The 27,426-nt window shown below is 35.0% G+C and overlaps 1 protein-coding gene across 2 annotated transcripts in view; it reads left to right on the top strand.

The window, feature by feature from the left end:
* Nucleotides 1-25,130, top strand: part of NBN (nibrin) — a 53,479-nt gene extending 28,349 nt beyond the window's left edge. Inside the window, exons 10-16 of one of the 2 annotated variants that reach the window (XM_011982657.1) lie at nt 3,167-3,439; nt 5,036-5,483; nt 10,830-10,901; nt 12,406-12,558; nt 15,307-15,420; nt 21,544-21,571; nt 23,003-25,130. In XM_011982657.1, the coding sequence (XP_011838047.1) occupies nt 3,167-3,439; nt 5,036-5,483; nt 10,830-10,901; nt 12,406-12,558; nt 15,307-15,420; nt 21,544-21,571; nt 23,003-23,019 (1,105 nt within the window). In that variant the 3' untranslated portion in view covers nt 23,020-25,130. Of the gene's footprint in view, nt 1-3,166; nt 3,440-5,035; nt 5,484-10,829; nt 10,902-12,405; nt 12,559-15,306; nt 15,421-21,521; nt 21,572-23,002 lie in introns of both variants that reach the window. The other variant, XM_011982650.1, reaches the window with a different exon arrangement.
* Nucleotides 25,131-27,426: the final 2,296 nt, after the last annotated feature.

Here is a 27,426-nt window from a genome sequence, read left to right as displayed (position 1 = left end):
TGCCTTTATCAGGTTGTCTCTTGAGAGAGAAAGCATGGGAGAGTGGGAGCCCCGGGAAAATGATATCTTAGGACAAGGGTCAGCAGGTTTTCTGTAAAGGATTGGCGAGTAGTTATTTTCAGTTTTGAGGACTGTTGATCTCTGTCCCAGCTCCTCAACTCTGCCATTGTAGCATGAAAGTGGCCATAGATGATATGTGGTCTTTGTCAAGAGACAATACGTAGTCTTTTAAAGACAAGGATACTTTCCAAGAAATGCTTCCTTACACAATTTCGGCATTGTGTGAACATTGAACAGTGTGTTGACATAAACCTATGTTTATGTATATAGAGTACTATATGCCAGGCTACATAGTATAGATAGCCAGGGGTTCCTAATCTCTCAGCCACAGTATCAGTCCATGACCTGTTAAGAACCAGGCCACACAGCAGTAGGTGATCAGCGGGCAGGCTAGCAAAACTTCATCTTTATTTACAGCTGCTCGCCATTGCTCGCATTACTGCCTGAGCTCCACCTCCTGTCAGATCAGCGGCAGCATTAGATTCTCATCGGAGCGCAAACCCTGTTGTGAGCTGTGCACGTGAGGGATCTAGGTTCTTATGATAATCTAATGCCTGATGATCTGTCACTGTCTCCCATCACCCTCAGATGGGACTGTCTAGTTGCAGGAAAACGAGCTTAAGGCTCTCACTGATTCTACATTATGGTGAGTGGTATAATTATTTCATTATATATTACAATATCATAATAATAGAAATAAAGTGCACAATAAATATGCTTGAATTATCCCGAAACTGTTTCCCCCCTCTCCCCACACCGGTAAACCCAGAACCTCACCAGGAAGCTGGTCCTGTTGCCAAAAAGGATGGGAACTGCTGGTATAGCCTGTTTCTCCTAGGCTACACATGTATATGGCATGTTACTGTATTGATACTGTAGGCAATTGTAACACAATGGGAAGTATTTGTGTATTTAAACATAGAAAAGGTACAGAAAAAATATTGTATAAAAGATAAAAAATGGTATACCTGTGTAAGAAGACACCGTGAATGGAGCTTGTGGGACTGGAAGCTGTTCTGGGTAAGTCAGTGAGTGAGTGGTAAGTGAATGTGAAGGCCTAGGACCTTACTATACATGATTGTTGCCTTATTAGCACTACATTTAGACTACACTAAATTTATATACAAAAAACCTTTCTTCAATAATAAATTAACCTTAGCTTACTGTAACTTGTACTCTGTAAACTTTAATAATACTTAGCTTAAAACACTTAAAATACTGTATAGCTGTGCAAAAATATTTTCTTCATATTATTCATTAAGCTTTTCTGTTTTCAAATTTTTATATTTTGTTTTACTTTTTAAACTTTTTTGTTAAAAACAAAGACATAAACATGCATGTTAGCTTAGGCCTGCATGGGGTTAGGATCATCACAATCGCTGTCTTCCACCCCCACATCTTGTCCCACTGGAAGGTCTTCAGGGACACTAACATACATGGAGCCGTCATCTCCTATGTTAACAGTGTCTTTTGGAATCCCTCCTGAAGGGACTGCCGGAGACTGTTTTAAAGTTTTATATATATGTGTGTGTGTGTGTGTATGTGTGTGTATATATATATATATAAAAAAAAAAAAGAAGGAGTGCATTCTAATGACAAAAAGTATAATATCGTAAATACATTAACCAGTAACATAGTCATTTGTTATCATTATCAAGTATTATGTATTGTACCTAATTGTATGTGCTACTGTGCTATACTTTTATATGATTGGCAACATAGGTTTGTTTACACCAACATCACCATAGACACTTAATGGGTTGCACTGTGCTGTCAGTAGGTGATAGCAATTTTTTAGCTTCTTTATAATCTTATGGAACCAGCATCGTATGTTGCAGTCCATTGTTGACAGAAATATCATTATATGGTGTCGGTGACTGTAATTGAAAGTTTTGTGTTCTAATAACTGTGTTTATAAAAATAAGTGGCAGACCAGATTTGGCCTACAGGCTGTAGCTTGGCAACTCCTGTCTTAGGATAGTTTTTTTATTCCTTGCAAATGTACATGGATGACTGGAAAGAGTTGTTCAACTTATTTGTAACTGGTGAGATAGGTTTGAAATACATGTATTTGTATTGTATGATGTTGCCTATATTTGAATATCACTTGTAATTTTGAAGATACTTTATATGTGTCTATCTAGCTATTTAAATAGTTAATAGTTGTCCATAAAGATAGTTTTTCTATGGTTCTTTATCTGAAGAGGGGTTTTATTTTGTTTTTTTGAATGGAAGGGGTTAGTGCTTTTATATTATTTGTTATTTTCTATTTATAACAGTATGTTTTTTTTTTAAATATTACATAATGAAGTGTTCATATTAAGATACTTAAGATACCACTATATTAAACCATATTTATTTTAATTTTTGCTACACTCATATTGAGGCCAGATTTAACTTTTTCAAGAGAAATTGTTAAGGTTTTGGAAGTTGCTTGAATGACAGCCTGACCTTTTTTTTTTTTTTTCCCTGTAAAATAAGAATAGCAATGGCAGTGTCTAATTTAACCATACTTTGTAAAAGTAAAAAGTATGTAAAAGTATACTCTGTGCATGTGTGTTTAAAATATTTTTCTGGTAATCTAGAGTTATGTTCTATTCTAGAGCCTGCCATCTGACTGAAGTATAATCATATCAGTTCATTTAGTGACCTAAATATCTTATATGTGATTTTATTCTGATTTTCCATTTTTAATAAAAAAGTACTATAATAATATAATAGTAAATAATAATGAAAGTACCATAATAATAGTGATTTTATGTGGGAATAATTAAAAATTTTTAAACAAAACGGAAATTGCCTAGGATTATTACCTAGTTTAACTTATAATAGGCTATCCTCAGTTGGTATTCTTTGTGTGTTTGTCAGTCATCTATAGTAGAGCAACAATATGTGCTCTAGGGGGTAAAGAAGAGTAAGGTGTCATCCTTTGCTCAGGTAATAAAGGAATTGCTTTCTTGGGATGGTAAAATATATTCAGTGTATTTTTGTCTAAAAATTATCTTTTAAAATTATATTACATTAGAACTATTTAATGATCTTTGTTTCTATATTAAAGTTGCTGTAAACTAGATTGTTTACCTTGCATTCATTTCTTTTTCTACAGGGATTTGAGTGAAAGGCCGAAAGAAATCAAAGTCTCCAAAATGGAACAAAAAATCAGAATGCTTTCACAAGACACACCCACTATAAAGGAATCCTGCAAAACAAGCTCCAATAATAATAGTATGGTATCAAATACTTTAGCTAAGATGAGAATCCCAAACTATCAGCTTTCACCAACTAAATTGCCAAGTATAAATAAAAGTAAAGATAGGGCTTCTCAGCAGCAGCAGACCAACTCCATCAGAAACTACTTTCAGCCGTCTACCAAAAAAAGGTCTGTTTTTGATAACTTCTCTCATGTCTCTGGAAAAAAAATATGAAAGTTTTTTTATCCTGTTGTAGAATGGTATTGTCTTTAGTCTGTTCTGATTAAGTATGCTTCTTCTGCTGCGGCTTTTTGACCGCTTTCCCTCTCAGAAATGTCCCTGATCTCCTTCACTAGAGCCACTAGACAGATTTTCCTTTATCTCCTTCTATGCATGTACTTACGTGTTGTTTTCCTTGCCGCAATTCTCTTCAATAAGAACTAAGCTCCTATCTCAGTTCTAAAATCACATTTCTGCTGGTTTTCCTTGAGAACCGCTCTCACTCCCTCTAATACCATATTCCATCAATTATTTTCTCAATTTCCGTATTTTGAATATATTGATCATCCTAGATTTTTTTCTTCTGTTTTCAAAAGTTCAATCTCACCTTTATTTTTGAAAACCTTCTCTTGACCTGATTTCTTCTTCTAGCTACTACTGCCTTTTGTCTTGTACCGTCCCTGTTAAGCTTCTCAGAAAAGATGATGTTATTTCTCCCATTTCTGTATGAACTTTGGAGGACTTCTTTTCTTCCCCCTACTGCTCTTTATACTCTACCTTCAGATTTTGAGACTTTATTACTGACAATCAACATATTTGGCCCTAACTTTTCCTTTAAGCTTTACTTCTTTTCCACAGGGGTTTCATGCTGTTTCCCCAGTAATAGACCTAAAAGCTTTTTCTGTCCTCTCACCCAATGTGATTTCTTTTTTTTTTTAGTAAAATAGCTTACATTGTTACAATTTTTGACTCTTTGTCCTCTGGCTCCTGAAATCAGTGTTTTTGATTGTTATTTTCAGTGTCTATCAATCCCTCCATTTCCATCTATTGCCAGGTTCAAATTCTGACCACCTAAATTATTACAAAAACCTCTTGATTGGTTGGTTTGTCCGGTACCTTGGCATTAAATTAGTGTTAATAGAACATTGGGTTGACTATTCTAGTTCAACATGAATCCAATAAACTCCTGGAGATCAGAGTCCCAGGTCTTTGTGTCCTCTATGGGCTTAGTGCACTTTGCATAAAGTGTTTGGTATGTATTGAATGAATGATACAGTATTGTATAGGAAACTTTTAGTGATATATTCACATAGCATTTGCAGTATACAGTCAGTACCGTATTGTAGATTTAGTCACTCCGACTTACTATCTTAAATCCGTCTCTCATTAACCCATCAGGTTATATTCCCAGGGTAATTTTCCCTGCCCACAACCTTACTACATTATAAAGTAAGCTGCTGTTTCCTGGCAACATGTTCTTTGTATTTTTATATTTTTCTACCTTTTCCTGTAATTATCAACTAATGCAACTTAAGCAGAGAAGATAGCGATCACCATACTGCTTTAGCCACAGGGTCCATCAGTTCTATCAAAACAGCAGAAATGTGAGTTCTGCACTGTTTTCAAAGGTCTATTTGTTGATTTCCAGTAATAGTGTTAATTAATAAAATCAAGAGTACATTGTGAACTAAATGGAGGGAGTGATGAATTTTGCCAAACTAAAAGATTACTTAGCTGTGTTCATTTTCTTGTTTTGTTTTCTTCTTTTTTTTTTTAAATCTAAGGGAAAGGGATGAAGAAAATCAAGAAATGTCTTCATGCAAATCAGCAAGAATAGAAATGTCTTGTTCTGTTTTAGAACAAACACAACCTGCTACACCCTCATTATGGCAAAATAAGGAGCAGCATCTATCTCAGAATGAGCCTGTGGACACAAACTCAGATGATAACTTATTTACAGATACAGATTTAAAATCCAGTGTGAAAAATTCTGCCAGTAAATCTCATGCTTCAGAAGAGCTAAGATCAAATAAAAAAAGAGAAATGGATGATGTGGCCATAGAAGATGAAGTATTGGAACAGTTATTCAAGGACACAAAACCAGAATTAGAAACTGGTGTGAAAGTTCAAAAACAAGAGGAAGATGTCAATATTAGAAAAAGGCCAAGGATGGATATAGAAACAAATGATACTTTCAGTGATGAAGCAGTACCAGAAAGTAGCAAAATATCTGTAAGTAACATTTTAAATGAGAGGTATAGTACATAGAAGCTTAGAATGTTAAAAGGTACTTTTGATTTTGTATTGACAGTATGAGCATCCATTAATGTTTTTAACACTCAGTACTATAGGAATTTGTAGGTTGATAAGGTGAATGGTAAATGTTAAAAGTACAGTGATTCTTCAGTAGTGTAAAATAAATGACCACAAATTAAACTTTCATATAAGATTGTTTTAATAGATTTCCAAATTAGGCTATACTATTATAAAAGACATTTGGCTGTGATGATAAGTGTAGGAGATGGTTCAGTATAAGAAACAGGCACAGAAAGATGAAGTTAGTAAAACTAAGTATCTACTCAATAAATTTTTAGGATATAACATCACTAGGAATTTGCATTTTCATTTAGGTTTTTTAATATCCTTGTCTATTTTCATGAATGTTGATAATTTGTCTTACCTATTTTGATCTATGAAAACACCTCAGATTATTTTCTTTTTTATATACATCAGTAAGTTGACCTGGCTATAGATTTGGTAGCTCTTTAGATGAGAGCACAGACCTGATGAAGTAAAATTTTAATATTCTGATCTCCAACATGGTTTCATTAGCTCCACTCATTCATGGCTGTGGTAATCCTCTCCTATAACACCTGCACAATAAGGATAGGAATAGGGGAAAGGATAGGATTAAGTGAATGGAAGTTATAGTTTATTAGCTAAGCAGTTGAGAACCTAGAGTTTATCAAGGACCTTATAAATCTATAACTACTCCTCAAAAAACAGAACGTTATGTCCTATTTGGCCTGTATATTGTTATCTTCATATAGGCAAGGGTATCCCCATTATTTGTTACTTCCTCTGAGTGATCCTAAATGCCCTTCTGTGGACCAGCTGCATTGGAGTCAGCTGGTAAGCTTTTTGAAAATATAGATTCCCGGGCCAGAGCCCCAGAGATTTTCATTCAGTATATCTGATTTTCCTTCTCAGGATAAGTTCCCTCATTGTGTTAGCTAAGAATTCATTTGATATTTTTAAAAATTCTAAAATCAGTGGCTTCCATGAGATAGAATCTTTTTTCCCCTATAAAAGTAGCCTGGAAGTAGATTATCAGAGCTGCTTTCCATGGTGTTAATTTACTAGGTGTCTGTCTTTCTGCTCTTTGAGAGGATACCTCCAGCCATCAAGTCTACTTTCCAGGGAGGAAGAATGTGATGATGAGGGGACAGGGTAAAGGCCTTTCCAGCTGAATTCTTGCCTGTTTTCTAAGGAGCTTTCTCAGAAACCCAACTTAATAACTTTTGTTATTGGCCAGAATTGGATATAATTTAGCCACTCTCTATCCTCAGTCTAGAAGAGTCTGGAAATGTTTTAAACTTGGCACATTGCTGTCCCTGATAAAGAGTTGTATTTAAGGAACAAAGAGAGAATGAATCTTGAATTACCAGATTCCATTTTGCAGCCAGAGTGAGAACTTCGGAGACAGAGGGTTTTTTTTTTTTTTTTATTGTGAAGGATTTAAGACTACTTTCATTTCACAGAAGCACTAAGTGAAACAAGAGATTTATATATTCTATAAGTCACTTCTGTATCAATTTCTACTATGGTGGAGAGCTAGGTAAATTAGTTTAATGGGACATTTGTTGAAATACAAGACATTATTTGCTAAGTTTAATACATTTGCATATGTTTGTAAAGCTATCTTTATTCTGTTGCATTATGGATTTACATTATTACTTTAGTTCCAGACTGTTTCAGAATCTGTATTCAGTTACTTAATATTACAGGTAAGTGTTTAGAAAGTTAGGCACTTTTTACATTACTTTGGCCACAGCTTTGGAAATGCATTTCCCTTGCTGTGCTCTTTTCTCCTCTGATTTTCTCTGACATGTTCTTATTTTCTTTAGTCTTCTTGTCCTAGTACGTACTTTAATCTTTTTTTGTTTTTTGAGATGGGGTCTCGTTCTGTTGCCCAGACTGGAGTGCAGTGGCGTGATCTCCGCTCACTGCAAGCTCCGCCTCCCGGGTTCATGCCATTCTCCTGTCTCAGCCTCCCTAGTAGCTGGGAGTACAGGTGCCCGCCACCACGCCCGGCTAATTTTTTGTATTTTTAGTAAAGACAGTATTTCACCATGTTAGCCAGGATGGTCTCAATCTCCTGACCATGATCCACCCGCCTTGGCCTCCCAAAGTGACTTTAATCTTTTTTTAAGTAGCTCCCCCCACCCCCCTTTTTTTCCCTTAAATTCCATCCCAGATTAGCCCACTGCTACGGTGGCCTCAAATCTGTCTGGAGATAGTTGTGGTTTTAGTTTGTAACAGCTCTCTTTGGCTCATCCTGGATGACTGCTAATGAATTTTCCTGAAGACCTATTTTCACTGCACATTCTCCCAGGGCTTATGTCACTCAGGGCACTGGGCGTTAGAGCACTGACGGGGAAACACAAGAACTGAGCACTGTACACCCTTGACATGGGAGCCATCAGACAGTCTTTCATAGACCAGAACTTTCATTTAATATGTAAGGTTTATATGAGGTATAATGATACCAGGAAATATAATTATTTTATTTTGCCCAGTGATCCTATAGCATAATTCCACTTTTCCTTTATTTTACTGTTTCAGAATTCGTGACATTCTAAATGAAAATTACAGTACAAAATATGTTGTAGTAGGCTTTTGGAGAGAGAATAGCAGTTTAATTGCAGTATCTGTAATTGAGATACAGTTGGCCGTCTGTGTCCATGGGTCCCACATCCTCTGATTTTATCAGCATGTGATTGAAAGTATTTGGGAAAGAAAATGCACCTGTACATGTACAAACTTTTTAAAAATTATTATTTCCTACCTAACAACTATTTACATAGCACTTACATTGTATTAGGTGTTGTAAGTATTCTAGAGATGATTTAAAGTATATGAGAGGATGTGCCTATGTTATATGCAAAATTTGTGCTATTTTTTATCAGGGACTTGAGCATCCATGGATTTTGGTGTCCATGGAAAGTCATGGAACCAATTCCCCAGGGATACCATGGGATTGACTACTACAGGTTAAATCACTGTATTCTAGCACTATAATATATTTAGTAAGAATCTGTAATAGGTACAAAAGTGTTTCTGTTTTCAATGTAAGGTTATTTTTAAAAACTGTTTATTTTGAGATAATTGTTCACATGCAGTGAACCCTTTACCTAATTTCCCCTGATTGTTACAGCTTGCATAACTATAGCACAGTATCACAACCAGGAAATTGACATTGATAAAATCCATCAACCTTACTCAATGTGGGTTTGTTTTAAATTATTTTATTTTTGTTATTTTAAGAATTTGTCTGAAAGTCCTTGTTAATCTCATGGATTAAAGGAATTGGTGCTTAATTTTTTAGCTGCGGAAGTGACTGTCAAGAGAAAAATACTTCTTAATCCTTTAATTTAATTTTTTTGCAACTTTTTGAAGGCAAAAATTGTGATACTTCTCTTTGGTGTTGGAATCCTTAGCTATATTTCAGAAAGGCACTTTCCAAAAGATGTTGATGGTAGAACTGTCATTTCTGTTTTTGGATCTAAATTTAGATTATAGCATGTCTGTAAGATTTCCTATCAGCTGAAATGGAAAATTATTAGCTTAATATTCCTGCTAGGATTTTATCCTTATATGAATGATAGCTATGCATAGATAGCTGTGTCTTGGCCTTACTTTCAGTTTCACAGTCTCCATAAAATGCAAAACTGACTCAAGATCCTTAACATTCTTCTTAACAGCATCCCCTGTATCTATAGTATATTTCCTCTTCACTTCATTCCACCCTCCTATCTCAAGTTAAGCATTTTTATTTAGCGTTTTTTCAATACTCATTAGTAAATTCTTAAAACTATAGCATTTTCCAGTATCCTGTAGTAATAGCTATCACTTATTGGATACCTTTATTATATTTACAGCAACCCTACAATGCAGTAGTTAAACACACCTATTGAACACGTGTGGAAACTGACAGTGGGAGTTATTAAGTAACTTGCCAAGGTCACATAGCTAGGTTTGACAACTGGGACTTAAACACAGGTCTGCCATGCTCTTTTGACTGTTCTTTTGTCAGCTTTCACTGTGTAATTCACTCAGTTATTCCATGATTGTAGGCATTGGGCATCTACCATGAAAGGCAGTTTGAGAAGAGAAGTTTGATAGGCATTGAGGTAGAATCCCCAAGACTTGGTGATTTGCTTATATGGGAAATAAATAGATAGGAAAGGATAAAAGATAATTTCCAAGCTTATAGTCTGAGTATCTAGGTAGGTTTTATGATTCTCTGAGTTGGAAAATCAAAACTTCAGGAGGAAGAGCAACTTTGAGAGAGTAGGGCAGGATGGGGAAAAGGTGTGTAAAGGGAGTTTGTATTCATGTATAAAGGGAGTAAAATGTTCTGATTGTGTTAACAACTTTCTGTAAATTTTATGTGAAAGTACTCAGCCTAAGTAAAATGGCACGTCATAGGCCTGAAACATACATTTAATCCTATTGATTAAAATATCCTCTTTACTCTGTAGGCAAGCACAAAGTACATTTGCTTTTCTGCCCTTTCCAACTTCCTTTTTAAAACTTTCATGACTTACTGCTGTATTACTGAAAATGTGATGTAAAATGTTAGGTCCCCCACTTTGCATCCAAGAGAATTGTATCTCAAGTTAAGCATTTTTCATTACCCATTTATGTAATATTGTTTCGTCCAGAACATGATCCAGACATGTTAATGTGAAAGGTACTGTGACTATATGCAAGGCAGTCCACTTTTATTCCAGACAAATATCTTAAACAGTTAAAGTACCTGTTTCTTCTTTAAGTGTGATTTAAGACACTATTGTAAACTTGAATTCTTTTAAAATGTTTCTTTTTTGATTATAAAAGTAATACACGATCATACAGACATGTATAAAATAAAACAAACTGACAGTTTGTTGATAATCCTACCATCTACAGACAACCATGGTTAATATTTTAGTATTTTCTCTTTACATTTTATTTTGCAGACTATTAGTGAAATTTTGTAGTCATTTTTAATTTACTTATAATCATTTTCCCATACTGTTAAATATTCTCTAAGCATGTGATTTATGTGGATTTAGATTGCTTCCAATTCTTTGCCCTGATACTACAGTATCTCTTTCAACATATATTTTCATCTCATAATTTCTTTTGGAAAGCAGTTGAAAGCCAAATGCCTGGTTATACATAACATGAATGTCTCTTAAGTTTTTAGAAAGGAACCATTTAACACTTCATCTTATTCAAAAGGTCAAGAAGTGATATAAAGGTACAATTTTATAACTCCTATGAACAGTGTTTTTTATTTTATTTCTTTAGCAAGAAAATGAAATTGGGAAGAAACGTGAACTCAAGGAAGGGTCACTATGGTCAACTAAAGAAGAAATATCTGTGAGAAACGTTTTATTAATTTTTTACAAATTTGGCTTACAGAGACTGTCATCTCATCAGTTTTTGTCATTTTACATTCTTTGGATTATTTCTCTTTCTTAATTTTGGCATACTTCATGATTGTACCTGGAAATGGATCGATCATATTATTATTTCTTTCATTTATTTATTTATGTTTATTTATTTTGAGATAGAATTTTACTCTTGTTGCCCAGGCTAGAGTGCAAAGGTGTTATCTCAGCTAACTACAACCTCTACCTCCCGGGTTCAAGCTATTCTACTTCAGCCTCCCAAGTAGCTAGGACTGCAGGCATGTGCTACCAGGCCCGGCTTATTTTGTACTTTTAGTAGAAATGGGGTTTCTCCATGTTGGTCAGGCTGGTCTCGAACTCCCGACCTCAGGTGATCCGCCTGCCTTGGCCTCTCAAAGTGCTGAGATTACAGGCGTGAACCACCGTGCCCGGCCTGAATCGATTATATTATAACCATGATGCAGTGAAGAGTATAGAGAGAAGCCAGGGTATAATTAATTCCCTGCCTTCTACTCCTTAGATACGTGGCCTTGAACAAGTCATTTTCACATTTAAGAACCTCAAATACTCTATAAAATGAGGTTGATGCTTTTCTAGCAGGATTTATATCAGATAGAGTGATGGGTGGGAAATATTTCTAAAAGTTCAGGCTGTTCTTAATAATGTGCTGTTTACATTCTGTCACTATCAGATGAACCTTTTCTTCTGACTTTCCCCATTTTTTTTTCCTTTTTGACTGCTTTTATCTTAGACCTATTAGCAACTTGCATATTAATTACATAGTTACAGCAGTTAAAAGAACTAAGATGTCAGCCTTAAGCAGCTGTAACAATGTTGATGTGTAACTGACTAGTTAATAGTAAATGACATGAAGCCAAGAATCTCATCCAGCAATTGAAGGATAACAGGAAGGACTCTTCAGGCGAATTTAACAGCCATTAATCTTGAATTAAAAATGGCTTGTCAGTTAATGAGATAGTATGTCCAGAATTAATGATTGACTTTTTTGAGATATTAAGAGTAATAAAAAATACAAACTATTGACAATCCCAAAAGTTTAAGAAAAGTAGATGAGGATCTGTAGAACAGGGTATTTTATAATCTCAGTGTACAATTTTAATGAAAAGCAGACAATGCTGAGATTTTATGTCAATAAAATATATATCTGGAGGTAAATTATTTACTGAGATGATATTTATTAGAATAACTACTAGGTTAAAAATACTTCACAGTTTTTACCCTTCTATCACAGATGAGTATAAATGTTTCCAAAGTTAGAGAGCATTTGAGTAATTTTCTGATTTTGAATTAGATATGATTTGATTCCAAATACAAATTCAGGTATGAGAAATAAAACATTTTTACTAATTTTTTCAGGTATTTGAACTTTTTTCTATAGATTCCCAAATGACAAGTGACTTTTCTTTGTTATTGCTTCTCTTTCTTACCTATCCATCTTAATCCCATCTAAGAACAATGACAAACTTCAGGATGATAGTGAGATGCTTCCAAGAAAGCTGTTATTGACTGAATTTAGATCACTGGTGATTGAAAACTCCACTTCCAGAAATCCATCTGGCATAAATGATTATGGTCAACTTAACAATTTCAAGAAATTCAAAAAGGTAGGTATTTCAACTGTATCACAACAGGTCAGTGTTTGAAATGTTTTTAGAGATACTAATGATGCTAAACAAAAATAAAAGCAGTTTATGTTGAAAACTGATATTATTTCTTCTGCTTAAAATGCTTGAAAAAATTATTCTAGGAAGGACATGAACTTACAGTTAATGAATATATTGGACACCTAGAATGAAATAGATTTCATCAAGATTGAATTCTTTACAAGTTGCTGTTTACCTGGTTTTCTCTACCGTAAGCAGAAAGTTTTTGTTGATAATCACAGGATCTTCTCTGTTAGTCTAATATTGGTCTACAACTACCCTAAGAGGGTTCTTTAGCTCAGGACTTTATGAAGATTAAAATGTATTTAAAATAACTGAACATATTTAATAATTCAAACTATAGTCTATATTTACGTATAAAACACAATATAAATATGTATGCTGAGTATGATCATCAGACCTGAGTTTCTGCTCATTAAGGAACTGATACTTATTTTTTCGGTAATGGTTAAAAAAAGACTTCTATCCAGTAGGTATTCTTTTGTTGTCTTACATTTGCTTCTTGCTCCAGACCTACTTCTGACTGCTAACCTTTACTTATCCATTTGATCAGAGTACAGTAATTACTCAAAAGTAATTTTTGTGGAAAACTGCTTTCCTCTGTAACATGATCTTGTCATGACTGTGAGGTAGTAGAGGTTTTTCTCTCTACTGTGAGCATTTACTATTAACATTTCACAGTTAAATTAGTTCTACCTACTATAATAGTATCTAAAGGGTTCTGAACTCCATTCGATGGGAAGAATCTCTTCTACTTAGAGCAGAAAATGGAAATATCTTCCAGTTAAATGGCACCACGATAGCTTTTTGTTTAATACCCACTTTTTCTCACCCTGTATCTGAGGTTCATGAATAGCACAAAGGCATTCTTACTACATGGTTACTTCATGTTTAATATTGTGTTACAAGATCTCATAAAATTCAAAATACTTTTTTTATAGTTTTACAAAGAAACAGCAGTAATGTTTACTATTGGCACAGAGTGGTGTATTAACAATTGAAGAAGTATGAAGTGATATAAATTTCTGAAAAGTGGTTTGGAAATACTTAAAATGCTTAAAAATACTACTATCCTTAACCAAGTAATCTGTTCTGAAACTATAGAAGAAATCCAATTCAAAATTTCTATAGGAGGATGTTTAACTGGATTGATATTAATGCAGGAATTTGTCTGAGTTTTTTGTATCTCCGAGTCATGCTGGGCCTGGTGGCTCACGCTTGTAATGCCAGCACTTTGGGAGGCCAAGGCAGGTGGATGACTTGAGCCCAGGAGTTTGAGACCAGCCTGGGCAATATGGTGAAACCCTCTCTCTACAAAAAAATATAAAAATTAGCTAGGTGTGGTGACGTCTGCCTGTAGTCCCAGGTACTCAGGAGGCTGAAGTCGGAGGATCCTTTGAGCCCAAGAGGCGGAGGTTGCAGTGAGCCAAGATTACACCACTGTACTGGGCCAGGTATCAGAGCCCCAGCACTGGGAAGTGGTCAACTCATGGGTTGGTAAAAAGAATTTACCGACAACAGTATCGATTTGAAAAAGGAAAGTTTATTAGAAAGGAAGAACACTGCAGAAGAATACAGAGCAGTGCCTCAGCGAGAGGACTGAGCACACCATGGCGGATTGTCCTTAGGAGCATTTATGGACCTTAAGGTGGGAGTTTGGGATTGTAAAATGAATTTCAGCATGGCATTCCAGAGATGTATAAAAATTTTAGTTACTTATAAAAGTTGAAAGAGGCCTGAAATCAGAAGCTGACTTTAGATACTGGGGAAGTTTGATTATTTCTAAATTCCCCACATAAGGAGTTTTGCCTCCGGTTAGCCTGTTTGATGGTCACCAGTTGGTCTTTGCTCCCTTCTAAATTGCTCAGAGAAGTTTTGTCTCTGGGGCCTTTTCAGTGGTCACCAGGTGATTTTCTCCTCAGACTGCACTCTCCAGCCTAGATGACAGAGTGAGACCCTGTCTCAAACAACCCTCCCAATCAATGATATGGTGCTTTTTAAACTTTTAAAATACTGCTTAGGGGTGAAAATAAATTTAAAATTCTCTTTCTACTTCATATGTTGGAATTTTAAAAGCATGTTACAAATATTAAGGAACTGTTACTATTAACAATGGTATTAACTAATAAGTATTAACAATGATCTTGATAGGCATTTTCACATGGAATTTGCGTTTCTTAAAGCACCTCTTTACTTGTAAACAATTAAAATATCAATTGAAAGTGTAAATTGTTGGCATCCCCAACATCTCCTGCTAGGACTCAGTGAACTGGAAAGTTTTGAAAAAGATTTAAATTTTCATCAATATTAGAAAGCGCTTAAGCTTTGAAGTCGTTAGAACAAAATACAGTAGTGCTGTAAATTGTAGTGTTTGTGTTCATCTCGAGTTGCTTTAATTGTTAAATGATAAGGTAAGGCCATTTTAAAATAAAAACTGGAAATTAAAAGTGTTAACTTATTTTTATTACCCATGACATGTCCAGATCTGTATATAGTGATAACTATAAAAGATAAGGGCGAAAACAGATGGGTTTAGAACAGAGTTATTGCTCTCTAACTTTTATTTGTAGAATATAAACGTCTTTGGCACTTATGCATGATTTACCATCTTTGCTTTTTAATCTTTTTTTTAAAATGGTCATCTTTGTTGTTAATATGTTTTATCGTACTACTTTTATTATTCAATAGGTCACATATCCTGGAGCAGGAAAACTTCCACACATCATTGGAGGATCAGATCTAATACCTCATCATGCTCGAAAGAATACAGAACTAGAAGAGTGGCTAAGGCAGGAAATGGAGGTTAGTAGGAAGTGAGGCCCAGAAACTTGTTTAAATTGCACTTTGGTCCATTATGGTGGCCTTCAAGCAAATTCTTCTTAAAACCAAATTAAAATAAGTGACATAAAGTCATTCATTCAGGAAAATTCCTGAGTTACACAGCGTTAATCTATACCCCTCTGTAACACTGCTTTAAAGGAATACTAAATTTACTTTTGTTTAAAAAAAAAAAAAGCGAGACCTAAGAAATTCAGTTTACATCCTAATGAAAAGGGGGAGATAAAAGCCACAAAAATTTAAGGAAAACTAAAAGAATGTGGAGGATATTACAAATATATCACTTAAATAGTATGTCAAGGGACTGGCCTTTTTAAATCTGGAGATTGTGTTTTAACAATTCTGAAAATTTCTCATTCGTTTTCTTGAATATTAGTTACTTTTTTGCTGTTTTCCCCATTATCTCCTTCTGGAATTCGAATTTAATGTCAGTTAAATTTTCTTTTCCATTTGCCTTTCCTGTGTGTTTCATGTCTTTGTTTCTCTGGGTTATATTTTTGGCAACTGCTGCAGATCATCTTCCAATTTACTACTTCTGTCTTCAACTCTAGTTGGCATTGCATCCATTCATTTATTTTCTCATTACTGGAAGTCTGTTTTATTTCTTTCTAAATCTTCTTGTTCCTTGCTCTTTTTCAAGCTTCTCCTTTTATATTCTTTGCCTAATGATACCATTACTAAAATGTTTGATCTGTTTTCTGCTCTTACAGTACCTTGTTTTCAAGTTTGTGCTTTGTGATTTTTGAATATGAACCGATTGTTTTCTTTGGAACTCAATCTGTGAGGTTTTCTTGAGTCTTAAGTTCAGGTTTATTTCCCCTAGAAAAGGTATGTTTTTTATCTTCCAGTCTTCTTCTACCAATATGAGACCACTTTAAATTAAAATATCTTCTTGTGATTCTTTGAATCACCCGGACAGTTAGTATGTATTAATATTTGGACCAGAAGCCTGAGTGAATGAAGGCCAGCTTGTCATTAGAAACTTCAAATGAGATTTTTATTTCTTTCCTTCACTAAGTGCCAGGATGAAGATGGGCAGGTTTCTTTGCTGGCTCCCTCTGTGTTGTAAGGTTTATTTCTCTTTCTTCCTTTAGTGCTGGGTCTTTTATTAAAGTCACCATCTTGGGTTTTCTTTTGTATCACTCATACCCCATATAGACATTAAAGCAGAGTTCAGGTTTTTCATGACTTGCAGATACTCACAGGGCAAGGCAAAAGCTGACTGTGGTCCTTGCTAATCTCTCAGGGTTCCTTGTTTTGCTTTATAGTTGGTGTAGTGTAATTCGCTTTTTAAAATGCTTTTCTATCAGTTATTTTTAAAAAGGGTTATTTAGGAAAGTCACCCATGAAATAGAATTGTTAAGGTCATTCAGGATGCTTATTTTTAAAAAATGAAAGAATGGAAATCACATCCTTTCTCCTTTCCTTTTTTAAAGAATAAATTGGCTTTATTATTTTATAACGTGTGCATTCCACAGAACTATGGTAGTACACAAAGAATGAAGATGTGAAAACCTAAAGCCCAGAAATTACCTGTTTAAACAGTTAACAACATTCCAGATATCTCTTCATTGAGGAGTACTGAGAGGCAGGGACAGACTGGGAAGGAAGGGAGACATTGATAGGAAGAAGTTAAAATGAAGGCATTGCTGAATTTCTATAAATGTTTCTTCCCTCCAAGATATTTTGTGAGATCTGTCTAATATTAAGGAAGAAAACTATAAAAATCACTGTAAGTCGGATTTGGTAGTTGTTTTAAACTTCATATTTAATTTCACATATATAATTATTTGTTGGCTCCCTACAATGAAAAGTGAGGAGATTATTAGTACTTCCTCCCACCTAGCTTCCCTCACCTTATGCCAGTCCTGTTTGTCCCTTTAGGTGACTTGCATGACCACAGCCATCTTTCTTAAGCTTGAAAGCCAGTAACAGTCAGAATACGTCTCAGTGTCGATCATTCTCCATTAGTTTTTCCTGACATATAGTATGCTGTTTTGATTTGCAGGTGTAATTTTCTTTCTCAGGAAACTTTTTTCTATTATATATTTTAAAATATTTTGTATTTGCTGGGCTCTCTACATTTAAGACATAACTATCGTTTTATTGGATTACCTTTGTCCTCCACATCTATTTTTTCTGCATTCACTGTGGTTTTCTTAGGCTCTTTCACTGTATCAAAAATTTACATTTCAGGTGTGTCTGTAATGTTTCTCACCAAGTATGTGACCTTACGCAAATTACTTAATGTCTCTGTTTCCATCTGTGCAGAATGAGAATAATAGTAGTACCTTTATTTCACAGACATATGAGGGAGGATTAAATCAGATACTACATATAAATCATTTATAACCGTGGAAAGTGTTAGAGTGTTAGCTATTTCTAATTTATTTAATTCTGAAAGGCTTTTACTATGGTTCTTTTACTTAGCATTTGTTCTTTTTTCATTTCATTGTTCTGTTAACATCTAATTTTTTGTCATTATTTCATTGCTTTCATATTTCTATTTTGCTTTTTATTCATAGATTATTATTTCCTGCAGATTAGGTTATTTATCTGTTTTCTGCATGTTCTGTTCCAGTATCCCTTTCCTGTTTTTGTCTTCACTTGGGTAAAGGGAAATGTCTTATCCAGATACTCTGTTTGCTACATAAAGGATCATATGCCATCTTATGCAGGGATTGCATTCAGAAGCAAGTTTGTGAGATAGAAGTTGAGTATAATCAAAATTACTTATAACATTCTTAACTTGCCCATAAGAACAGAATTCAGCCAGGCGCGATGGTGTGGCTCATGACTATAACCCCAGCACTTTGGGAGCAGGAGGATTACTTGAACCTGGGAGTTCAAGACTAGCCTGCACAACATCTTGAGACCCTGTCTCTACAAAAAATAAATAAATAAATGAAAATTAAACAAAAAAACACAACAAATTAGCTGGGCATGGTAGTGCGTGTGCCTATAGTCCCAGCTACTCAGGAGGCTGAGGTGGGAAGATTGCTTGAGCCTAGAAGGTCAGTGTTGCAGTGATCCATGATTGGAGCCCCTGCACTTCAGCCTGGGTGACAGAGCAAGACCACGTCTCAAAAATAATAATAATAAATAAAATAAAAATTAAAGAACAGAATTCCCTCATGCCTCACTGTCAGCATGGCATCATGCTGAAACAGTCAATGGCACATGGCATGTCCCATCTAGTTTCTGTTGTCTGAAGACATTGAATCTGGGAGAGGAAGGGCTCAGCTGGAGCTGTGTGCAGCTTGGGCTAGCTGTCTCCTGGGATTTTAATTAAATGTCCTGTACCAGGGAGTGTGCCCTAGCTAAAAGAGAATAACCTAGCATTATTGGGTTGTTTACCTAATTTGTTAGATCCTTGGAGCCTATGTGTTTGGTCAGTGTCAGCCCCACTTCTTCACCTTCTATACCATTAGTCCCTTCCCAGCAACCTACTAGCAATTGTTTTCCCTGTTGACGCTACCTTTTCCCCAAATTTGGGGCATTAGTAAGAACCCTCAGGTTTGACCAGTTCTGTAGCGCTTTTAATGGATTGGGACAGTATTAGGAATCAGCTGCATCAGAATCATTTGGTTCTTTGCACAACTGCACTTTTTAAGTGTATGACATGGTTTAAACTCTTCTCCTTCATTAATTAACACGGTCAAGTTTTGTTTGATTAATTTTAGATAGGGAAGAAGTTGAGAGAATGATGACATCATACATCTGCTGACTGTTTTCTATTTTTTGCTTATTTCATTAGGAATTAGATGGACTGTGTTCTAGATGATTTCACCAAATCACTTCTCTTTTTGCTAGAGTCATTTTAGATGCTATTGGTAGGACTTACTCTATAACAGACTTGACTTTCTTTTGCTGCGTGGCTACTGTTTATTTATGTAAATGTTCTGTACTGCCATCTCATTTCCCTGTTGGCTGCAGCTATTCTTTTTCTATATTCCCTTCCTATTTTTCTTTTTCATCCCTTCTTTCTCTGCCTCTGCTGCAGACCCACCAGTCTTAGTTTTCATAATCACTGCGTCAGTTCCTGAAGTTCCCTTGAATTTAGGATATTTTCATTGTGTACATCAAACAAAAATTATTTGAACTGTATCCAACCTGATTTGAATTTGAAAGACTATGAGTAGTAGTTATTGCAGACCTCTGAAAAATGCCAGTAATATGAAGCATTTCTGTTTCTTAATACTATTTTATATGTTTTTACTAAAATATATGAAATAAAACTGCTTTCTCCTCACTGTTTTTTCTTTACTATGCCACAGCTTTAAAATTATTCCCCAGGAAACCTCTAAGAATATTTAGAAAAATGATACCAGTAGTTATTTTGACAACTGTTTTATTAAAACTATGTCTTCCCATTTATGTTCTGCTATCCCTATTAGAAAATCTGAAAAGATAAGATGTAATTTTGTTTCACTGTATGATAGAAAAATCAGTCTGTAAGATCGAATCCCTGCAAGTCACTCTTGTAGGCTTGCTCTAGAGATTCAGAAGCCCTGAGGCAGCCTGGTTAAGAGCTAGTGCTCTTAATAAGGTAGACCTGGTCAAATCCCAGCTATTCCATCTGAGTTCCCTTATCTTCTGCAGGTTACCTAACCTAAGTCTCTGTTACCTCATTGGTTAAAATTGAGATAATAGTATAATAGTAGTAATGAAGTTACATGAAAATGAAGTGAGATTATATATATATATAGAGAGAGAGAGAGTTTAAGATAGTATCTGGAAGCGTTCAAATGTAAGTTAGTAACAGTAAAAATAAACACAGTAAGTCCTTAACATTGTCAATAGGTTCTTGGAAACTGCAACTTTAAGCAAAATGACATAAACAGTATTATTTCTCATTAGTACAACAAAACAACATGATTCAAGGACCTGCTGTTTGTCATCTCACTTACAGTTGCAGTTTCCAAGAAACTATCGAAAACATTAAGTCAGGACTTACTCTACCTGTATTTAAGGAACTTCTGGTCTTTTAGAGAGGATAGGGTGCAAACATAAATAATTAAACAGAAGGTAGAAATTGATAAGCTTCTTGGGAATTCTGTAGCTGAAGTTTTGGGAGAGTTCTTCATAGCAGGCATTGTTTTTGAAAGAAGGGGATCAGGAAGCCTTTGCTAAAGAGGCACTAAATAAGTATTGAATGAATGTACCTTTAAAGATGATTACATGTGGGAAGAGGGAAAAAAAGGAATTAACTTCCTTGGCAGAGGGAGAAACATGAACAAAAGCAGATAGAAGGTCACAGAATATTTATTAGGAGATGATTCTGGGGTTTTGTTTTGGTTTTGCTTTTTTCTTTTTTGTGTGATTCAGTTTTAACCGGCATACAGAGCCCACGAAGAGGAGGTTGAGAAGTGATTAGGAAAGTAAAATGGAACCAGGTTATGAAGAACCTTGCACATTTCAGCGGGTCACATGCAAGGGTTTGTGTTTTCCTTGGTAGGTGGGAGAAGTCACTGAAGGGTTTCAAATGGCATATGATAGGGACATAGCTGGACTTCAGGAAGATGCACTCAGCACAGGGATTTTTTGATTTTGACTCTGTAACATGCTGTAGTAGTTTAGTGAGTTTGTATTTAAAAGGACTTTAGAGGAGAGGTAATTTAGCAGCAGCCTCTAAGCCCTGATTTGGGACCAAGAACACAGGAGCCCCTTTAACTGTGGAGCTGCTGTAGTTGAAGGTGGGGTAAATGTTGCCCTCTTAGTCTCATCAGTGGTCTGATCCCCAAGCACTGAAATCTCATTTAGTAAAAGGGTTTTGCTGGAAAGAGTGTTTAAAAACTCAGCAAGCTAGCAATATACATTGGTTGTCTTTGAGTGGAGATTGGTGGGAGAAAGCTGTTTAATTAGAGCTCTTTTGTAATAATACTAGCATGGAGTGAAAATATAGAAGATCTGTTAAATGAAATATTGCAGAGGCAAGAACTCATAGACTTGGTGACCTCCAGGATGTGGAAATCTCTAAGATGACAGTGACCTATCACTATAGCAATTCATTAACTATATATTCACCACTGAGCAAATGTTTGATATTATGTTAATTTTGACAGGTACAAAATCAACATGCAAAAGAAGAGTCTCTTGCTGATGATCTTTTTAGGTAAAGTTTGATTCAGCTTTCTCATGTACCTTTGAGAGATGTATATAAAATTTAGTTCTGTTCATAGAAATTAAGAATTTGTTTCTTGTGTCCTCATAGACAACTAGTCCCTTCACCTAACGTAAGTGTTTATTTTTATTACTTAAGCACCTCTCGATTGGGTTAATTGAATATAGCATCGAGGTTTGGGGTTAAGTCGTATTGTAAGATACTTAAAATTTGTATGGGGGCATTCAGGCAAAAAGACGGTTCCTGAATTGTGTGAAACTGTTGTGTAAATTTGTGAGATTTTTCAGCTCTGAGTAGAATTATGATTGAGTTTTGAATTAAGACAAGTAAAATGCCAGACTGTTTAGTTTTAATTGGCACATGCATAAAAACAAAAGGCTGGATTAGAGTTTCACAGCAGGTTTTTTATGGGAGGTTTTAGAGTTGTACTATGTGATTATAATTTAATTCTGATTTAATACATTTTCAGCATTCCTGCAGACCTAACAAACCTATTATAATAATTGCCTCTGAAATACTAATACAATACTGTAGAGGTAGATATCAGCTAGGGGAGAGGAATATTTTCCCAACTTAAAGACAAAACGAAGAAATACTTTTTGAGTCTGTTTTGCAGCCAATTAGATTGATTCTCTAATTTCATACTTGAGAGTATAAATTGCTGGTAAAAATGTTGACAAACAGGCTGGGTAATCCCAGCACTTTGGGAGGCGGAGGTGGGCAGATTACGAGGTCAGGAGTTCAAGACCAGCCTGGCCAACATGGAGAAACCCCGTCTCTACTAAAAGTACAAAAATTAGCCAGGCGTGGTGGCATGCACCTGTAATTCCAGCTACTCAGGAGGCTGAGGCAGGAGAATCGCTTGAACCCGGGAGGCGGAGGCTGCAGTGAGCTGCGACCATGACACTGCACTCCAGAGCCAGATTCCGTCTCAAAAAAAAAAAAAGGTTAACAAACAATACTGATTTGTCATTAGTCGAATGAGATAAGTTGTTCAGCCATATTTGTTTAACTGCTGTAGGAGAAAATGTTGTAAAGTGCTAATTACATTTAAGTAGATTATGCTCTTTTATACAGATGATATGCTTCCATTAAGGGGAGGAATGGGGATCTTTGAAGCCATAGAGAAAGAAGTATAAACATACCTTCATTGTTAAACTGTTTTCATTAATTATTTTAAAGCTTTACAGGATTTTTGTTATTGTTGATTTTTTTGTTTGGTTTTTACCATATTTTTATCAAAGCAACATCAAAGGGATAAATGAAAATAAAAATGTCAGTGATTAATATCTGATCCTAAGGACAAAATTGTCATTCCTATCCTATTTGCCAAAGTGTGACTACAGTTTGAAAGTCCTTTACCTTTAAAAGAAATACTATCCCTTATCTAAATATCATTTAACCCCATTTCTTTCTTTGCAGATACAATCCTTATTTAAAAAGGAGAAGATAACTGAGGATTTTAAAAAGAAGCCATGGGAAAACTTCCTAGTAAACATCTACTTCAGGCCAACAAGGTTATATGAATATATGTAGTATATAGAAGAGATTTAAGTCACAATATTTTATGGCCTAAATTTATTAAATAAAATGCACAAAACTTTGATTCTTTTGTGTGTAACAGTTACTCTGTTTTCAGGCTTTCTCATTGCATCTTTTTTTTTTTTTTTCATTTTTCAATGTGTTTTGTTTATTAAATAGTTATTTAGTCACAGTTCAAAATTCTAAATGTACATAAGGTAAAGACTAAAGTCACCCTTCCACCATTGTCCTAGCTACTTGGTTCCCCGGAGAAAAAATTCATGATACTCATTTCTTGTGAATCTTTCCTGGGATTTTTGAGTCCTATTCAAATTCCTATTTTTAAATAATTTCCTACACAAATGATGGCATAACATATACAGTGTTCTACACCTTGCTTTTTTACTTAGTAGATTAAAAATTATAGGAATATCAATATATTTTTTATTATTGTTTCTTTTCCATTTTGCTGTAGTCTTACCTAAACTCTAGTGATCCAAACAAAATGGCTTCAGTGGTGCAGATGTCACCTACATGTTGTTCTAGTACTAGAAACTGAATACCACGTGGAGACTTCATCAAACATGGGTTTAGTTTTCACCAGAATGGAAAGACCTGTATCCATTTTTGGTGGTCTTACTGAGCTGGGTGTGTGTCTGTTTTAAGCTTATTTAGAGTCCTAGTTTTCCTACTTAAAAAGTAGAAATGGTGAGATTGTTTTCTTTTTCTATCTTAAAGGGAGATGGTAAGAAACAACGAATGTCTTTTTTCAAACTTTATTGACAAGTGATTTTCAACTCTTGTGTTCGAGAATATATTCAGGTACCTGTGATCCAGCAAGAAGGAAGCTCCAATCAAGAATCACTACAACTGCTTAGTTGTCTGGAGAATGAGAAATGGAACAGTGAGGAATGGAGGCCATATTTCCATGACTTCCCTTGTAAACAGAAGCAACAAAAGGGACAAGAGGTTGGCCTCTACATCACTCTCACCTTCCAAATCTTGTGGAAGTGCGTCTACTTGCCAGAACCAAATTAAACTTACTTCCAAGTTCTGGCTACTTGCAGGTGGAACTCCAGCTGCAAGGGAGTTAGGGAAATGAAGTTTTTTTTTTAAAGCTTCTCAGCCTTCCTAGGGAGCAGAAATTAGGTGAGTCAGTCTGCAATTTCTACTATATGCATTGAGATCAGTTAGATTATTGAAATATTATAGAGAGTTATGAACACTTAAATTATGATAGTGGTATGACATTGGATAGAACATGGGATACCTTAGAAGTAGAATTGACAGGGCATATTAATTGATGAAATGGAGTCATTTGAGTCTGTTAATAGCCATGTATCATAATTACCGAGTGAAGCTGGTGGAACATATGGTCTCCATTTTACAGTTAAGGAATATAATGGACAGATTAATATTGGTCTCTGTCATGCCCACAATCCCTTTCTAAGACTGCCCTACCTATAGCAATTTTTATATTTGTCAATTTATGAATATAATGAATGAGAATTCTGGTACCTCCTATCTTTACAAATATTGGTGGTGTCAGTATTTTTCCTTTTAACCATTCCAGTGGGTGTGTAGTGATGTTTCATTTTGGTTTTAATTTGTATATCCCTGATAACTATAATTGGGTCATAGAAATTCTTTATACATTCTAGATGCAAGTCTCTTGTCAGATATATATATTGAGAATATTACACCTAGTCTGTGGCTTGACTATTTTCTTTATGTCTTTTGATGAATAGAAGTTTTAAATTTTGAAGGTCAAATTTATTTTTTTCTTTTATGTTTTATATTTTTTCTCTCCAATTTAACCCCAAGATTTCAGGTATTCTGCTTTATTATATAAACTTTATTTTTTATATTTGTGATCCATCTTGAATTGATATGTATGTTGTGAATTATGGATCAGGGTTCTTTTTTCCCCCCATACAAGTATCCAGTCATTGTAACACTGTTTATTGAAAGAATTATCCCTTCCTCATTAAATTACATTGCCATTTAGTAAAAAATCAGTTAACCATAATGGTGGATCTGTTTCTGGACTTTCTGTTCTGTTACATTGAAATGTTTGTCCATCCTTGCACTCATACCACACTGCCTTGAATTACTGTAGCTGCATAGATGCTCCTTAAGTTGGGATAAACGCAACGTAAGTTGAAAATACTGTATTTTAAGTCAAAAGTGCATTTAATCCACCTTAACCTACATCATAGCTTAACCTAGCCTACCTTAAATGTACTCATGACACATTAGCCTATAGTTGGGCAAAATCATCTAACACAAAGACTGTTTCATTGTAAAGTACTGAATAGCTCATCTAATTTATTAAATACTAAACTGAAAGCAAAAAACAGAATGATTGTGTAGCTACTTATTAACATACACAGCTGAAAGCACACTGGGCCTGAAGAATGTTTGAAGCATTGCACTAAAATTGCGGCATGATGGGGAATACTACAGCAACAGGATTATCAATTTCCCTACTGATTAGGCTTGAGTAGAAGCATTGGTTGAAGGCACTAAGGGCACTGACACTGATGGTTTAGCAGGAATAGTGTTCTTCACAAAGAGCAAGAATCAGTTTTTACCCTCCTGATACTGTGGCTGACTGGGAGCTGCGGCTTGCTGCTGCTGTCCAACATTGCAAGATTAAGTATTGTATGGGCACATTACTAGCCAGGGAAAAGAACAAAATTCAAAGTAGGCTTTCTATTGAATGTGTATCACTCTTATACTACCATCTAGTCGAAAAATGGTAAGTCAGGACTATGTAGGAAGTCTAGAAGTCTGATACATCAGTCCTCTGAGCATGTCAATTTCTATCCCAAAAATAGGCTAGAATTATTGTGCTGAATCTAAAAATCAATTTGTGAAGAACTGACATCTTAAAAATATTCAATCTTCCATTCCATGCATGTAATATGTCTATTCATTTACTTCGATCGATCTACTCTTTGCACATTGTTTTGTAGTTTCACTGTAGAGGCTTGGACATCTGTTTTAAATCTGTCCCTAAGCATTTTTTTGGTACTGTAAATGATACTTTCAAAAAGTTCATCTTGCAATGATTTATTTCTTCTATATGAAAATACAATTACTTTTGGTGTATAGAATTTGGATCCTGTGAACTTGCTAAACTCACCTATTCTGGCATTTTTTTTTTTTCCCCCCGCAGATTCCTTAGGATTTTAAGTACACAATCATGTCATTGGTGAATACAGGCAGTTTTACTTCTTCCTTCCAATTGTTTTTGTCTTCTCTTTTTCTTACCTGTTACAGTGGCTATCAATGCAATGTTAAATGTCTATATTTTTTCTCTCAAGGAGCTATAGATGTTCTGCCTCTAGTAGTTTCAGTAGTTTGTGTCTTTTAAGGACTTCACATTTTCCAGTAAGTTGTGAAATGTATTGGTATAAAAGTTTATAGTATTTGTGTTAAAATGTCTGTAATATGTCGTGGAGTCTCTTGTTATCTGAATCTTGTGTTCTTTAGTTCTTATCTAGCTAGAGCTTTATAAATTATATTAAAATTTTTTGAAGAACATTTAATTTCATTAATTTTTCTCTAGTGTATGTCCTTTTTCTATTATTTATTTATTTACTTATTTATTTATTGAGACTGTGTCTCACTGTCACCCAGGGTGGAGTGCAGTGACCCGATCTGGCTCACTGCAACCTCCGCCTCCCAGGTTCAAGCGATTCTCCTGCCTCAGGCTCCTGAGTAGCTGGGGTTACAGGCATGAACCACTGCGCCCGGCCTCTCGTTTTTCTATTTCATTGATTTTCACTTTCCTTCCTTCGGCTTACTTAGGGTTAATTTGCTCTTTTTCCCTAGTCCATTGTAGATCATTGATTTTAAACCCATCTTCAAAACTGAGTATTTAGAATTTCACTCAACATACCTCTTTAGCTGCATGTGATAAATTTGGTTACTTGTGTGATCTTTTGGCTCAAAAAATGTCCCAATTTCCCTGTGATTTTTTTTCACTGACATATGGACTAATTTCCAAATATAATTTTTCCATCTACCAAAAGATATAATAGTTAATTCTTATTTATTTCTATATGTTACTATTTCTAAAATTCCACTGTGGTCAGAGATCATATTCAGTAATATTTTAATCTTTTTAAATGTTTTGAGACTTGTTTTATGGGCAAGCATATTGTTGGCCCGTTTTGGTGAATATTCTGGTTGCATGTAAAAAGAATGAGTATTCTGCAGTTTAGGAGTGTAGTTTTTCTATATATGTCAGATCAGCGGTTGGTAATGCCATTGAATATCTCTTACATCCTTTGATTTTGTCTACTCAGTCTCCAACT

The sequence above is a fragment of the Mandrillus leucophaeus genome, unplaced genomic scaffold (assembly GCF_000951045.1).
Source record: "Mandrillus leucophaeus isolate KB7577 unplaced genomic scaffold, Mleu.le_1.0 Scaffold1056, whole genome shotgun sequence".
NCBI classification, from domain to species: Eukaryota; Metazoa; Chordata; class Mammalia; order Primates; family Cercopithecidae; genus Mandrillus; species Mandrillus leucophaeus.
Note: the sequence above shows the minus strand (reverse complement) of the source record. Positions and strands in the feature narration are given on the sequence as shown.